The following is a 13,840-nucleotide window of genomic DNA, read 5'->3' as shown; positions in this document are numbered from 1 at the left end:
AATGCCAAGGTTGCAGGTTCGATCCCCAAATAGGACAGCTGCCTATTCCTGCACGGCAGGGGTTTGGACTAGATCAGGCATAGGCAAACTCCTGCTCTCCAGATGTTTGTTGTTGTTTAGTCGTTTAGTCGTGTCCGACTCTTCGTGACCCCATGGACCAGAGCACACCAGGCACTCCTGTCTTCATTGTCCATGCAGTTTTCTTGGCAGGGATACTGGAGTGGCTTGCCGGTTCCTGCTCCAGGTGGATCATGTTTGGTCAAAACTCTCCACTATGACCTGTCCATCTTGGGTGGTCCTGCACGGCATAGCTCATAGCTTCTCTGAGTTATTCAAGCCCCTTCGCCACGGCAAGGCAGTGATCCATGAAGGATGTTAGGGGACTACAATGTCCAGATGTTAGGGACTACAATTCCCACCATCCCTAGCTAACAGGACCAGTGGTCAGGGATGATGGGAATTGTAGTCCCAAACATCTGGAGGGACGGAGTTCGCCTATGCCTGGACTAGATGACCCTAAGGATCCCTTCCAATTCTACAGTTCTATGATTCTGTTGAGTCTCCGGGGGTGAAATCAAGCCGCTTGAGGATCACAGCACCTGCTGCGGCTGTAGTGACCGGTAACTTGTAGCTGCTGCCTCCCATGTTGTTTTTGCAACATTAGCAGCACCGAAATGACCTCTCTGGGGCGCAAACCTGGAGTGCTGTGTATGGAGGTCCTGGGCTGCCCAAACGACAAGACCCCATTCTTGGCCTTGTTGATGTGGACCAAAGGGGAACAGAGCAATATATTTTGCACCAGCTTGGCTGCGGGAGTTGCCAGAAGGGGGCACCGTATTTTTCGCTCTATAAGACGCACCTGACCATAAGACGCACCTATTTTTAGAGGAGGAAAGGGGGAAAGCCCCATTTTTGGGGGGATCAGCTCACAGTTGTGCAGCTTCTTTTGCAAAGGGGAAAAGCCCTGGTTTTTTGAGGATTAGCTCAAAGTTCTTGAGCTTACTTTGCAAAGGGAAAAAATCCTGTTTTTATGGGGTTCAACTCATAGTTCTGCAGCTTCTTTAGGAAAGGAAAGGGAGCCGTTTCTACAGTTTCCACACAGATAATCTAATCAGCCAGTCACATGTTGCTGGGGAAACAAACAGCCTCCGTCTGCAGAACATTCAGCAATGGAGGCCTGGGCAAGGGGGCAGGGCCAGAAAGGGAGCCAGTGATCGACCACACATTTGCTCCATAAGATGCACAGACATTTCACCTTACCTTTTAGGAGGGAAAAAGTGTGTCTTATGGAGCAAAAAATACGGTATGTACCTGCTGTCTTGAGGGAGCCAAGAAGAAAAGGCTAAGGAGTAAACCCTACACAAATCTGGAGTGAAGTCTCCATGCATATATAGAACTAAATAACAGGTGCATTAGTTTCAGCCCGTAAAATCCCTTCTGTTTATAAATTCAGAATCTCCCTGGGCTTGAAAATTGAGAACATAACTGTCCTGCTGGATCAAGCCAGTAGTCTAGCATCTTGGGCAACCAACTTTGTGGGGGGAAACCTGCAAGCAGGACCACACGGACAAGACCATTCTCCCCTCCTGAGGGCTCCAGCAAGTGGTATTCAGGCGCATTCCTGCCTCTAACTATAGTGGCAGGGCGTGGCCACGAACTCTACAAACTCTTTAGGGAAAAAAGGTGGAATACAAATGCCACAAATAAGTTAAGTACAAATGCGTTTGACTATGATGTTGCTGAATGTACCTTCCACCTGGTTATTCCACCCCCCGAGAGGAGCCGTGCGGTACGTTAGAAGGGATTACCTTAATGGGATGCTTGAGAGCTTCCAGGATGGTGAAACGAGAGGTTTCCCTCACCAACGACGGCTTGCCCAGGCGGGCCTCAATGTACCGGCCAGCGACCGCAGTTGCATTCTTGGCGCTGTAAATGCCAACAGCCAGGAGGGTCAGGCCGGCCACCTATCGAAGGAAGGAAGAAAGGAAGGAAGGAAAGAAAGAAAAAAAGGAAGGAAGGAAGGAAGGGAGGAAGGAAGGAAAGGAAATAAAATTTGCTGGTTTTGTTCAAGGTTAATTTACAAAAAAGCAAACAAACCCCCAAACCTGCCTGATGGTTCGCTTTTTTAAAAAAAAAAGTTTTAAATCAGACTTTTTGGGGGGCGGCATGGGCAGATATAGACAAATTGAAAATTGAAATTGAAATACTTTATTGTCACTTATACAACTTGTATACAGTGAGAGTACAAATCTGAATTTCAAACAAACTAAATGAGAGCCTTCCTTTGGGGGTGGGGTGGGGAATTCTGGAGTTTGCCTTGCACCCCCCCCCCCCAAAGTTGACTCACTGGAATTAATAGGCATAATTCACTTAGGTCCATGAACTTCAATGGATCTATGCTGGGCAGAAGTTTGATACCACCCAATAGATAACACCTATTCTATGTTTCAAGTGGCTCGGAGTTTATATTTTGTTTAAAATGTGACTAATAAGTCCAATAAATGATATAGTATTAATAAATAATAATAATAATAATAATAATAATAATAATAATAATAATAATAATAATTCCATCCCACCTTTCTCCCTGCAATGCGACAAGAAACTATTGGGCTGTTTGAAAAAGCTCTCCTTAGGTGGTTCTGTTTGAAATGGTGGAAGTCTTGCCCTGAAGAAACCTCTTAGGTTTTATGTTTTTGCACCGCAACAGTGAGGACTAGAAACCTGAGACAAAGACAAAACGCCAGGATCCTCAGACTTCCAATCTTAGCCAGCCAATCCTAAATTGCTGGTGTGTGTGTGTGTGCGCACACACAAAAATGATAGGCTTCAGGGTCTCTTGCGCGGATGACTCATCACAGCTCTTGCTCCCCCCTTTCTGCTTCCAAGACACGCATGCCGCAAGGCCCCTTAACCCCCCCTCCCCATCTCAGTTCCTGTCCTTTAGGAGGACAAAAACCTGCCAGGCTCCTCCGCTGCAGACGCTCTTTGCCTCTCTGCTCAAGCTGAAGGAATCATAATAAAAACAAAGGGAGGCCAGGGTTGATTAATGGGCCATTTTGATGTCGCTAAGAGCTCCTCTCCCTCTCCTCTCTTCCCTTTTAACACAAGCATCAACAAATTACAGCTGCAGGCAGAGGGTCCCAGTTGGCAGGATGTTCGCAGTGCCTGTTGAGTTATGCAGAATAACTTCACCAGAGTCGCAGGCACGATGCGGAACACGGTCTCCCGCTGCCTTCCTCGAGCCCACCAGAGGCTATTTCTCTTCCACGGCACGCTCAAAATGAACCCGTGCCCCCTCTCTCCTCAACCCGCCTCCAGGGTACGGCTGTCACAGGGGTTGCAAGGCTGGGCTCGATGGGGTGTCTGACCTCCCTTGTTTTGCTACGGGCAGTTCCGATGCCATCAAAGAGTCTCAGGCTGGCTGCCGCTACATAAAACTCTCTCCCCTTGCCAAGGTTCCTGATGCCTGGCGGCACTCGTTAAAGGAAAATACACACCGGATCAGGAGGAGGTACGGAAAAGAGGGGAGGGGGGAAGCAACAGTACAGCAAAGTTGCGCAAAACGGCACTGTGGTTTGATGGGCTCCAAATCCCATCTGCCCCCCAATGGTCAGGCTGAACACACGAAGAGCTGGATTAAGCCAATGGCCCATTTAGTCCAGCGTCCTGTTCCCACAGTGGCCAGCCAGAGGCCCCTGGGAAGCCTGAAAGCAGGATTGAAGCAAAAGATTCTCTACTCCTGTAGTTTCCCGCACCCGATATTCAGAAGCAGAAAGCAGGGAGCCCAAGAGTAAGATGGCACCAGAGCCAACGACAGGGCTGAGCCAACTCATTCTAGTTCTGTCCCCATCCTCCTGCTGGTTTCCACAAGGGCAATGTTTAGACTAAGGAGGAAGAAGCTGGCCGCCATATTTTGGTGAAACAGAAAATGGATAGCTGCTATTTAATTATCTTGAAACTTGTGCCCCCTTGCCTGCTTAGGAATACTTTTCATTGCATAGTTCCAAAGAAATAAGTTGCAGAGGTCATAGAATCATAGAGTTGGAAGAGACCACAAGGACCATCGAGTCCAACCCCCTGCCAAGCAGGAAACACCATCAGAGCACTCCTGACATATGGTTGTCAAGCCTCTGCTTAAAGACCTCCAAAGAAGGAGACTCCACCACACTCCTTGGCAGCAAATTCCACTGTCGAACAGCTCTTACTGTCAGGAAGTTCTTCCTAATGTTTAGGTGGAATCTTCTTTCTTGTAGTTTGGATCCATTGCTCCGGGTCCGCTTCTCTGGAGCAGCAGAAAACAACCTTTCTCCCTCCTCTATATGACATCCTTTTATATATTTGAACATGGCTATCATATCACCCCTTAAGCTCCTCTTCTCCAGGCTAAACATGCCCAGCTCCCTTAGCCGTTCCTCATAAGGCATCGTTTCCAGGCCTTTGACCATTTTGGTTGCCCTCCTCTGGACACGTTCCAGGTGATTAACAGACGGCTTTCGGCACTGATCTGTCCTTGCCAGTTATGAACAGCGTGTTGCGTTGTTCTATACCATGGGCAGGCAAACTAAGAATCACCTTCTAAACTAAGAATCACCTTCTAAATCTGGCCCGTGGACGGTCCGGGAATCAGCATGTTTTTACATGAGTAGAATGTGTGCTTTTATTTAAAATGCATCTCTGGGTTATTTGTGGGGCCTGCCTGGTGTTTTCACATGAGTAGAATGTGTGCTTTTATTTAAAATGCATCTCTGGGTTATTTGTGGGGCATAGGAATTTGTTCTTTCCCCCCCTCCAAAATATAGTCTGGCCCCCCACAAGGTCTGAGGGACAGTGGAGCGGCCCCCTGCTGAAAAAGTTTGCTGACCCCTGTATCTATACGTTACTGTGGATTAATTGGGGGATTTTCAAACTGCTGTTTTATTGTTGTCAGTATCGACGTGCTTCCAACTTGCACATTAAGCATTGGAAGACGGTATATAAAGTTGACATGCACGCTACAGAGCTCGAGGACTGCGTTAAGAAAATAAGAAGAGATCTACTGGATCAGGAGAATGACACATGTAGTCCAGCATTCTGTTCTCCCTACTTGTGATCTGTAGTGACAGCCATTCCTTTCTGGGCAACCTTCCGCCACATGCCACTGGCAGGCAGGGCCCAAGTCAAAAACTGGGCAGAACAATGAGCTTATGTTTTAGCTTTGTACAGCAGAACAACAGAGGCCTCCCTATCCTCTATCCAGGCAAGCAAGAGAAATGCTCAGAGTTCAATGACACATTCCAGCCAGGCAAAAACTCTCAAGGAGGGTATGAAGCAAATGTGAGAAGGGGGTGTGGCTAGAAACAAGTTGCTAAATCACAGGCAACAAAGCAATGATGGGCAGCCTTTGGGGGAGGGAATTACACGGCAGTGGTGGGCGGGGCCAGAAGCAAAAGTGGGAGGCAGCGGACATGGCAAAGCTAACAACAAAATTAATTGATCAAAATGATGAACTTTCTAGAGAAGAGTGGAGGCGATTTGCGGACTATTAGAAAAAATATTGTAGTCAAATGAAATCACTGGCATGATTTGAGATACGAGCAGGGGAAATAATTGTATTAGAGGGAATTGGTTTTTTTATAAAGAGCTTGAAATACAACACAGTAGAAAAGGGTTTGAATAAAAACACTGCAGAGGTGTGGGTGGGAAGTCAACCTATGAACGAAGATGTAATTAAGTTTTTGTGAAATTCTGGAAATTTAATAAAAATTTTATTTTACAAAAAGAATCACATAATTGTAGACTTTGAAGGGACCCCAAGGGTCATCAAGTCCAACCCCCAGCAACGCAGGGATCTCAACACACAGTCTCCCATCCACTGTGAAACCCTACCAGACCCTGCTTAGCTTTGCAAATGTGCAAGAAGCCTTATCAGCGTTACCAGGCTGCATTCCCGCAAGGATTAATAAGCACTCTGGTTGTGAAAATAGCGCCAGCGAGGGGTGTGGCTTGGGGGAGAGTTACCAGGGCCTGACAGAGAGGCCTGGAGGGCCACATCTGTCCCCCGGGCCCAAGGCTCCCCACTCCTGCTTGGCAAAGTCACGTAAACAAGAGGGGCCATGTATTGAGAACCTTGCAACCTTGTGGAGAGACACAAGAGATTCACGGTGCATTTCCCAGCAAACTGCTGAGGCCATTCTTGGCCTTTTCTGGGAAGCTTGAGTCTTCCCACCACAAGGGATTTCTCATTCCACCTGGAAACAGACGACAGCCAGGGACCATCTCCTGGGCCAAGAAGCAGCTGCGGAAAATCCTCTGGCAGTTGCCTGGCAACTGCGGCAGGCCCCCTTCTCTCCCTTGCCCATCGGCTTTCGGCAAAAACAGGCTGGGAAGGAGCTGGAGGCGAGGAGGAGCTGGGATCCGAAACACCAGCAGCCTCAAGAGATGCCTGTTCCATTTAATGCCCGAAGTGTTACACAAGGGCTATATTTTTGGCGTTGGGGAGAGAGGGGAAAAGCGTTGCTTCAACAGCTTTCCCGCTGCTGCAGCAGCAGCTGATGATCAGTTGCAAGCCGAAAGGCACGATTCGAGCTCCACTACCAGGCTGGCAGTGGCAAAAAAAAAAAAAGGGGGGGGGAAGAGTAGTGACTGCGTTCAGGTGGATTGCGCCACTAAAACAGCAAAGGCGCTACCTAGTGTGCCTAAAATGCAATTACGATTTGTATCAAAAACCCAATGCAGGGAGGGATAGAAAAATCAGATCGCACCATGTCTCTCCACCCCAATGATCTCCCATCTTTAAGAGCAGGCTTCCTCAAACTCGGCCCTCCAGATGTTTTTGGCCTACAACTCCCATGATCCCTAGCTAGCAGGACCAGTGGTCAGGGATGATGGGAACTGTAGTCTCAAAACATTTGGAGGGCCGAGGTTGAGGAAGCCTGTTTAAGAGTGTCATATCTCTGAATGCTTCGCTCAGTGTCCCATCTGCAAGGCAAAATACAAGCTCTAACAAACCTTTTTTTTGCCCCAGTGTAAAGAAGGTTTGTTGGAGACCACCAGTGTGGTATAACGGTTAAGATTGCTGGACTGCAGCCATGGAAACCCAAGCTCAAATTTTCCCCCCTCGGCCATGAAACTCATCAAATGACTTATTGGGAGTCAGAGTCCACCTCGCCTACCTTTCAGGGTTCTTGAGAAGAGAGGAAGCTGGGGAAGACAACCAAGTACAGTCATACCTTGGCTCCCGAACGCTTTGGTACTCAGACGTTTTGGCTCCTGAACACTGCAAACCCGGAAGTGAGTGTTCCGATTTGCGAATGTTCTTTGCAACCCGAACGTCCGACGGGGCTTCCGCAGCTTCCGATTGGCTGCAGGAGCTTCCTGCAGCCAATCAGAAGCCACGCTTTGGTTTCTGAACGTTTTGGAAGTCGGACGGACTTCCAGAACGGATTCCATTCAACTTCCAAGGTACGACTGCACGTTGTTCTGAACTCGTTGGAGGAAGTGTGAATGGAAAGGGCACAGCTCAGTTGGTAGAGCATCTGATTTGTGTGCAGAAGAGCCCAGGTTCAATCTCTGGCATCTCAAATAAAATAAAATCAAATCTCTGGCATCTCCAGAGCTAGGGCTAGGAAAAACTCTGGGCCTGAAACCCTAGCCACTGCCAGTCAGTGTTGGCAATGCTGGACTAGGCAAACCAATGGCTTCTGATGCCCTTGTAACAGGTAAATAACTTCCAACACGCATGGAAGGATTTTGGGAGCCTTTTTCTATTCCTATATAAAACCCCGGGAAGAGCTGCTTGCTACACAATTCTCTTCCTATGTCTCACCAGCCAGCATTTGATTAGCGCTCCCAAAAATATAGAGCTCCCGCCAGCGTAATATCTGATGAAACAGGGACTGCTTGCAGCCAGTTCGAAACCGTCCTCTGCCCCACCTTATCCCGAGCCTGGAGGTCTGGGCCCACATTCTCAAGTAGCGCTTAATGTCTATCCTGTAGACTGTATATTACTCTAAGGCAGGGGTGCCAAGCTGAATAAAATATTGGGGGAGGGGGCCAGGGAAGCCCCACCCCACATAATCAATCACGTGATGCAGTGCACACACCCCATTTGAATGGCAACGCTCATCAACTTTGGGGAGGCACCAGTCCCCTCAAATATATGAGGGGGGATGAAAACCCCTCGGCCCCTAGGAGTTGGCTCCTATGCTCTCAGGCTAATGCCCACTTTGGTCGGTCCAATATGTGAGGTTTGTGGTTTAATAAATGCTAAGACGGCAGACGAGGTATGTTTTCTGTCCAAGACTTTTCAGTGACCATCTGTAAAAAGGTAATTTTACTCTAGCTTTGATTAGGCCAATACCTGAGGCCTGGTAGAGTCAGGCCCTCATTGTTAGGCCTTACCTGGGTGCTGCTCCAATGGTTATTATTGTTCCTAGAGTTACTTATTTTATTGCTTTTAAACTATGTATGATGTGCCTTTAGCTGTATTCGTTTTAATTTATACCGCAAACCACCTTGAGAAAGGCAGGATATAAAATAAAAAAGAATGTCGTCTCAATGAAGACTCAAGGCCCCTTTTGGAAAGCCTGGCTTCATTCCACCATAAGGGCAGAATGCTAGGAAAAACCCAGAACTATACGCCAAGGAAACACTTGATCCTCTGACTGTCCCAGCCTTTTACATCTTTTAAAACAGGCTCTTTAAGCTCTCCCGGCTGAAAATACATTACTGACATCCCATCTGCTCTTGAAGATGCACCTGTTCAGACAAGCACCCCCCTGATCTCCCAGCATAAATCCTCCTGCTTTAATTGTTTTAATTGCTGTTCTAAACCCTTGCGCTGTTGCAACGGGCTGGTTTTTATTGCACATTTTAATTGCGTGTATTTCAATGTTTTGGTGAAACTGTTATATTGCATTACCCTATGCTAAAGCTTGGAATTTAATGCTGTGTGATGAGTTAAAGAAAAGCCAAAGGAAGAAGTGGGAAAGACTTTGGTTGAGAACAGATGGACTGTTTATTTCTCTGTGTGAAGATTTTGCTCTTCTTACAATGGGAGGGCCAGCCATGGCCTACCTTCTGTGCAAAACTGTGTCAGATCTTGTGCATTTGTGTGTGTGTGTTTATATGTTCTAATAAATGGTATATATTCTAATATAAAGGCATTTTGTATCCCACCCACCATGAAATTGTTTTGCAATCATACAAAGACAATGCAAAACAAAAACTAAACAGAGAAATAAAGAAGGAGGAATAAAATTTGTTACACTGAACTTAACTAGATAAACGTTTAAAAGCATTCCCAGTGAAGTATATTGATACGAGTGTTCTCGTAATTTATTATACCCTCTAACTCAGTACTGTCTACACTGGCTTGCAGCAGCTCTCCAGGGTTTCAGAGAAGTTTTCCCCAACCCTACTCAGAGAGATGCTGCGGGGATTGAACCTGGGACCTTTTGCATGGAAAGCAGGTGCTCTGCCAGTAAGCTACGTCCCCTCCCTGTTTCTCTCTGCTTCCCTTCTCTCTCTACTTCAATAGCTCCCTGGACACCTCCCCGCCTTCCCAGGCCACGGAGAGAGAAACCGGGTATTTGCACCTTTGCACAGTGCCTCTGCCCACCAGACCCTGGCTCACCGTAGCTGTCACTTTGTCCCAGTCAGTCACAAAGGCACGAAACCCTTCTCCAAACAACGTCCCAGCAGTCCTAGGGAGACAAACGAGCAAAAGATGTCAAGAAGGAGGCAAAGAGAGCTACCATCACCCTCATATCAGGCCGCAAGCTGGAACTGAGCTTCAAATGAGCACCTCCTCTCGGTCCCATCAACACCAGGAGCAGAGTTGGTGATGACGTGATGCAGGGCCTTTTCCGCGGCCGCTCCCAGAACATGGAATTTCCTCCCAAGAACAGTTAAGACTGGCTCCTTCTTTGTTATTTTTCCCACTAGCAACCTAAGAGCTTCCTAAGACAGGCCTACGGGGAAACTAAGGTTCAGACGATGCTGGTCTCTGGGCTGCTATCAGGGCAAATTACATTTTAATCCCTGGTATAAGATACGTCGTAATCTACTTTGATTATTGTTCTCAACTAGCACGTTCTCATTACTCTGCATTACTCTGCCGGTGTTCCTAAATGCTGTAGGCCGCCTTTGAATCCAAACTTGAGAGAAAGGCGGAATATAAATATATCAAATAAATAAATACACTCGGTGGCTCAATTTGTTCATTTCAGTCAAGGGTTTGGATCTTGGGTTGTACTTTTATTTATTTTTATTACGTATATTGTGTTTTTATATTGTGATTTTTTGTTGTGAACTGTCCTGAGACTTGTGAGTACAGGGCAGTATACAAATTTAATTAATCAATAATAGTGAATACAGTGGTACCTCGGAAGTCGAACGGAATCCATTCCGGAAGTCGGTTCGACTTCCAAAATGTTCAGAAACCAAGGCACAGCTTCCGATTGGCTGCAAGAAGCTCCTGCAGCCAATCAGAAGCCGCGGAAGCCCCGTCAGACGTTTTAGTTCCAAAGAACGTTTGCAAACCGGAACACTCACTTCCGGGTTTGCGGTGTTAGGGAGCCAAACCGTTCGACACGCAAGGCGTTTGAGATCCAAGGTACGACTGTAAAGAGTTTGACGGTGGAGAAGAGGGCAGCTCCCAATTATGGGAGATGGGGAGGAGCTGGAAGAGGAAGGAGGGGTGTCTGGAAAGGAAAGAAGCTGTAGTTGCAAAACCACAGGCCTGCATGGAACGGAATGAAATGTGTTTGTTCAAACCTACTTGAGGGAATCAAGCACTGTCTGGCGATGCTCAGCTGCTTTTAACCGGATCTGCTCCCGGATGAGGTCGGCGTTCTCCCGCTCGGCCTTCGCACGGGCGCGTGCCTCGGCCTCGATCCGCAGCATCTCATTCTTGTGCCGGAGCTCCATCTCCCGCTCCACGGTAGCTGGAAGAACGGCAGACAGAGGCACCGTTAGTATCTGGGGACTCTGCCTTCATCCACCAAGGATGCTAAAGGTGGTTTTTCAACTACTAGCCTGTGTGAGCTGTCCCTCCCCACCCCACTCTGACCCGGAAAGGAAAAAAGGAAACAGCTTTGCCTTCCTTGGGCCTGTGGGAGGCTCTTTGCTCTTCGTGGCTCAGAAAATGTGGGTGGCACACCCTCGCCCCCACACCGTTAACTGAAAGAGCAAATGGTGTGTCTCTTTGCGTGGCTATAGCAGTCCTATTGCTTTGCTTCCAGTGTCATCAGAATGGAAGGATAGCCCTGCCCATTTAGTTCAGCATCCTGTTCTTGCAGTAGCTAGTTGGACGCCTTTAATTGGAAGCCCACAAGCAGGACCTGGGCACAAGAGCACTCTCCTCTCCTGTGGTTTCCAGTAGCTGGTATATGGTAGCATGTACCAGAGCATAGCCATTGTGGCTTGTAGCCGTAAAAGAGGACCCACTCCTAAGATTTGACACTTACCACGCCTCATTGCCTCCTGCTTCTGAACCGATTCCTCCTGCTTCCTCAAGTTCTCCTCATTTAGGAGTTGCTGAAGGGAGGAAGAGAAATCACAAAATGGGGTCAACCAAGAGGTTTTCTTTTATATTCTTTATTGAGAAATAAGAGCACAAGGTAAAAGAAGATGTGAAAAGAAAAAAAAGGGGGACTTATAAACATTACATGATTGTTATTGTAGTTTACCTAAATGTAACTTAATACAGTGGTACCTCAGGTTAAGAACTTAATTTGTTCCGGAGGTCCGTTCTTAACCTGAGGTACCACTTTAGCTAATGGGGCCTCCCCCCGCCGCATGATTTCTGTTCTCATCCTGAAGCAAAGTTCTTAACCCAAGGTACTATTTCTGGGTTAGTGGAGTCTGTAACCTTAAGCGTTTGTAACCTGAAGTGTCTGTAACCCGAGGTACCACTGTACAGTGTTTATAAAAAATGAATTCCAAATGTCGTTAAATTTGTGCATGCCAAGTCTACGTTTATACGCACTTGTTCGTGTGTTCTAAGTTTGTCACAGGAGTTGAAAAGTCAGTGGAAAATGCAAATCCAGGGCTACCGAAACTCTTGACAGTAGAAGCACATGTTTTCTGAATTAAGATGGGAGCCTTTCGTGTCGTTTCAAAGACTGAAGGAGGGAAAGGCGCTAAATGGATTCCATTTTAAGTGGGTGGGGAGGGACACAGCTCAGTGGTAGCGAATCTACTTCGCATGCTGAAGGGTCCAGGTTCAATCCCCAGTATGCCTAAGTACGGCTGGTAGAGAGCCCCTTTCTGAAATCCTGGGGAGCTGCTGCCAGTCAGTGCAGACAGGCCTAATGGCCTTACTCCGCAAAAGGGGGCTTCATATGTTCCTAATCTGTTGCTCTCCAGATGTTGTTGAACTCCATCTCCCATCAGCCCCTGCTGGCATGGCTCCTGGGGTCAGGGATGATGGGAGTTTGAATCCAGCAACATCTGGAGGGGCAAGGTTCCCCCATCCCTGGACTAAAGGCTAATGGGAGCAGGAACTGCTGCCAACCAGTTCCCATCGTGGCCTCTCTCTTCACCCAACTGCCACCTGAAGGACTGTCCTTCCCTGAGGAGAAGCAACAACAGTAAAAGCTTTTTTCTAAACAAACAACTTATCTTTTCCATTTTTTTGCAACTTTCTTTAAAAAACAAACTAACTAACTGATGCTTTCCTTTCGTAATCTGGTGAAACTTCTTTGTGAAGTCTTCCCGAGAAACAGCATATAAATCCTGCAAATAACTGCATTCAGAAAGGAGGCTGTCTGCCGCATCTCTGCGTGAGTGACTGCATGACTCAAAGCATGCTGATAAATGGCAGGGAACCCTATTTGCACAACGTTTTCAAAGGAGAAGTAGATGGGTTCAGGGTTGCTAGCTCTAGAGGCATATTTCAATTAAGAATTCTAGACGTTCCCCCTTTTCTGGCTTTGATTTTGTCCCTGCAACTCATGGCAGTCTAAGCACAAATGGAAAAATGGGAGGACATTTTCAGGAGACGGGCGGGACTGACCTGCTGTCGCAGTTGGTCTTCGTAGCGTTGCCTGGCCAGCTTGTCTTGGTACTGCGCTCTCTTCATGGTGGTAGGGGGAAAAAAAACACCATAAATGGAAAATCGATTCCATACACAAGAACACAGTGAACTAAGCAAACAGGGCTTTGCGAAGTAACCTCTGGAACAATGGAATATATATAATTTCCAAAAGTTTTTTATGAAGGTAAAATAAATTTTCAAACTTATGAAATTATATATAATTTTTCTAACCTTTATGATGAAATTAAAATAGCAATATGAAATAATATGAATTAATTTTGTTAAGCACAACCCTCCCCCCCCATCTTCACAGCCATTACATCATAAAATAAAATACCTATCAATGGTTTTTTTACTCCCATCTGCCTTTCCATATTATTTAATGATTCTGTATTTTTTAACAAACATGTGTATACATATATTACACATTGATTTTTTAAAATACATACACACACACACACACACACACACACACAAATATAAAAGTTTATCCACACTGCTAAAGAAATAAATAACAAAAGCCAGCCTTGTACCGCTTGCTGCTGCCTTGTCTCTTCAGTAAGCGTCTTCCTCCTTTCCTCAGCTTGCACGCGGATCTGCTCGTTTTTCAGCTGCTCTATGGCAGCCTCATATTCCTTAGGATAGGAAGAGAAAGATCAGTAGGAGATGAACTGCCTGTTCATGGAACCTTGTCCACTATTACGGTCCGAGTCAATGATGAACCTCTGAAAAGACCCTTAGGATTCTTTTCCAGTTGGGAAGGGGTGCCTCACTGGAAAAAAAGGATAATTTTGGAGGCTAATGAGCTGTAAATCAGGA

At 46.7% G+C, this 13,840-nt stretch overlaps 1 protein-coding gene across 1 annotated transcript in view; it reads right to left on the bottom strand.

The window, feature by feature from the left end:
- Positions 1 to 13,840, bottom strand: part of ATAD3A (ATPase family AAA domain containing 3A) — a 42,997-nt gene that overhangs the window by 23,950 nt on the left and 5,207 nt on the right. Inside the window, exons 3-8 of the mRNA XM_083628721.1 lie at positions 13,555 to 13,656; positions 13,001 to 13,060; positions 11,451 to 11,520; positions 10,763 to 10,928; positions 9,617 to 9,686; positions 1,809 to 1,964 (exon numbers count right to left, since the gene is read on the bottom strand). Coding sequence (XP_083484847.1) covers positions 1,809 to 1,964; positions 9,617 to 9,686; positions 10,763 to 10,928; positions 11,451 to 11,520; positions 13,001 to 13,060; positions 13,555 to 13,656 — 624 coding nt within the window. The remainder of the gene's footprint in view (positions 1 to 1,808; positions 1,965 to 9,616; positions 9,687 to 10,762; positions 10,929 to 11,450; positions 11,521 to 13,000; positions 13,061 to 13,554; positions 13,657 to 13,840) is intronic.

Source organism: Podarcis filfolensis, assembly GCF_964270895.1.
Source record: "Podarcis filfolensis genome assembly, chromosome: 8".
Lineage (NCBI taxonomy): Eukaryota > Metazoa > Chordata > Lepidosauria > Squamata > Lacertidae > Podarcis > Podarcis filfolensis.
The sequence above is the reverse complement of the archived record's forward strand: the minus strand, read 5'-3'. Positions and strand labels throughout refer to the sequence as shown.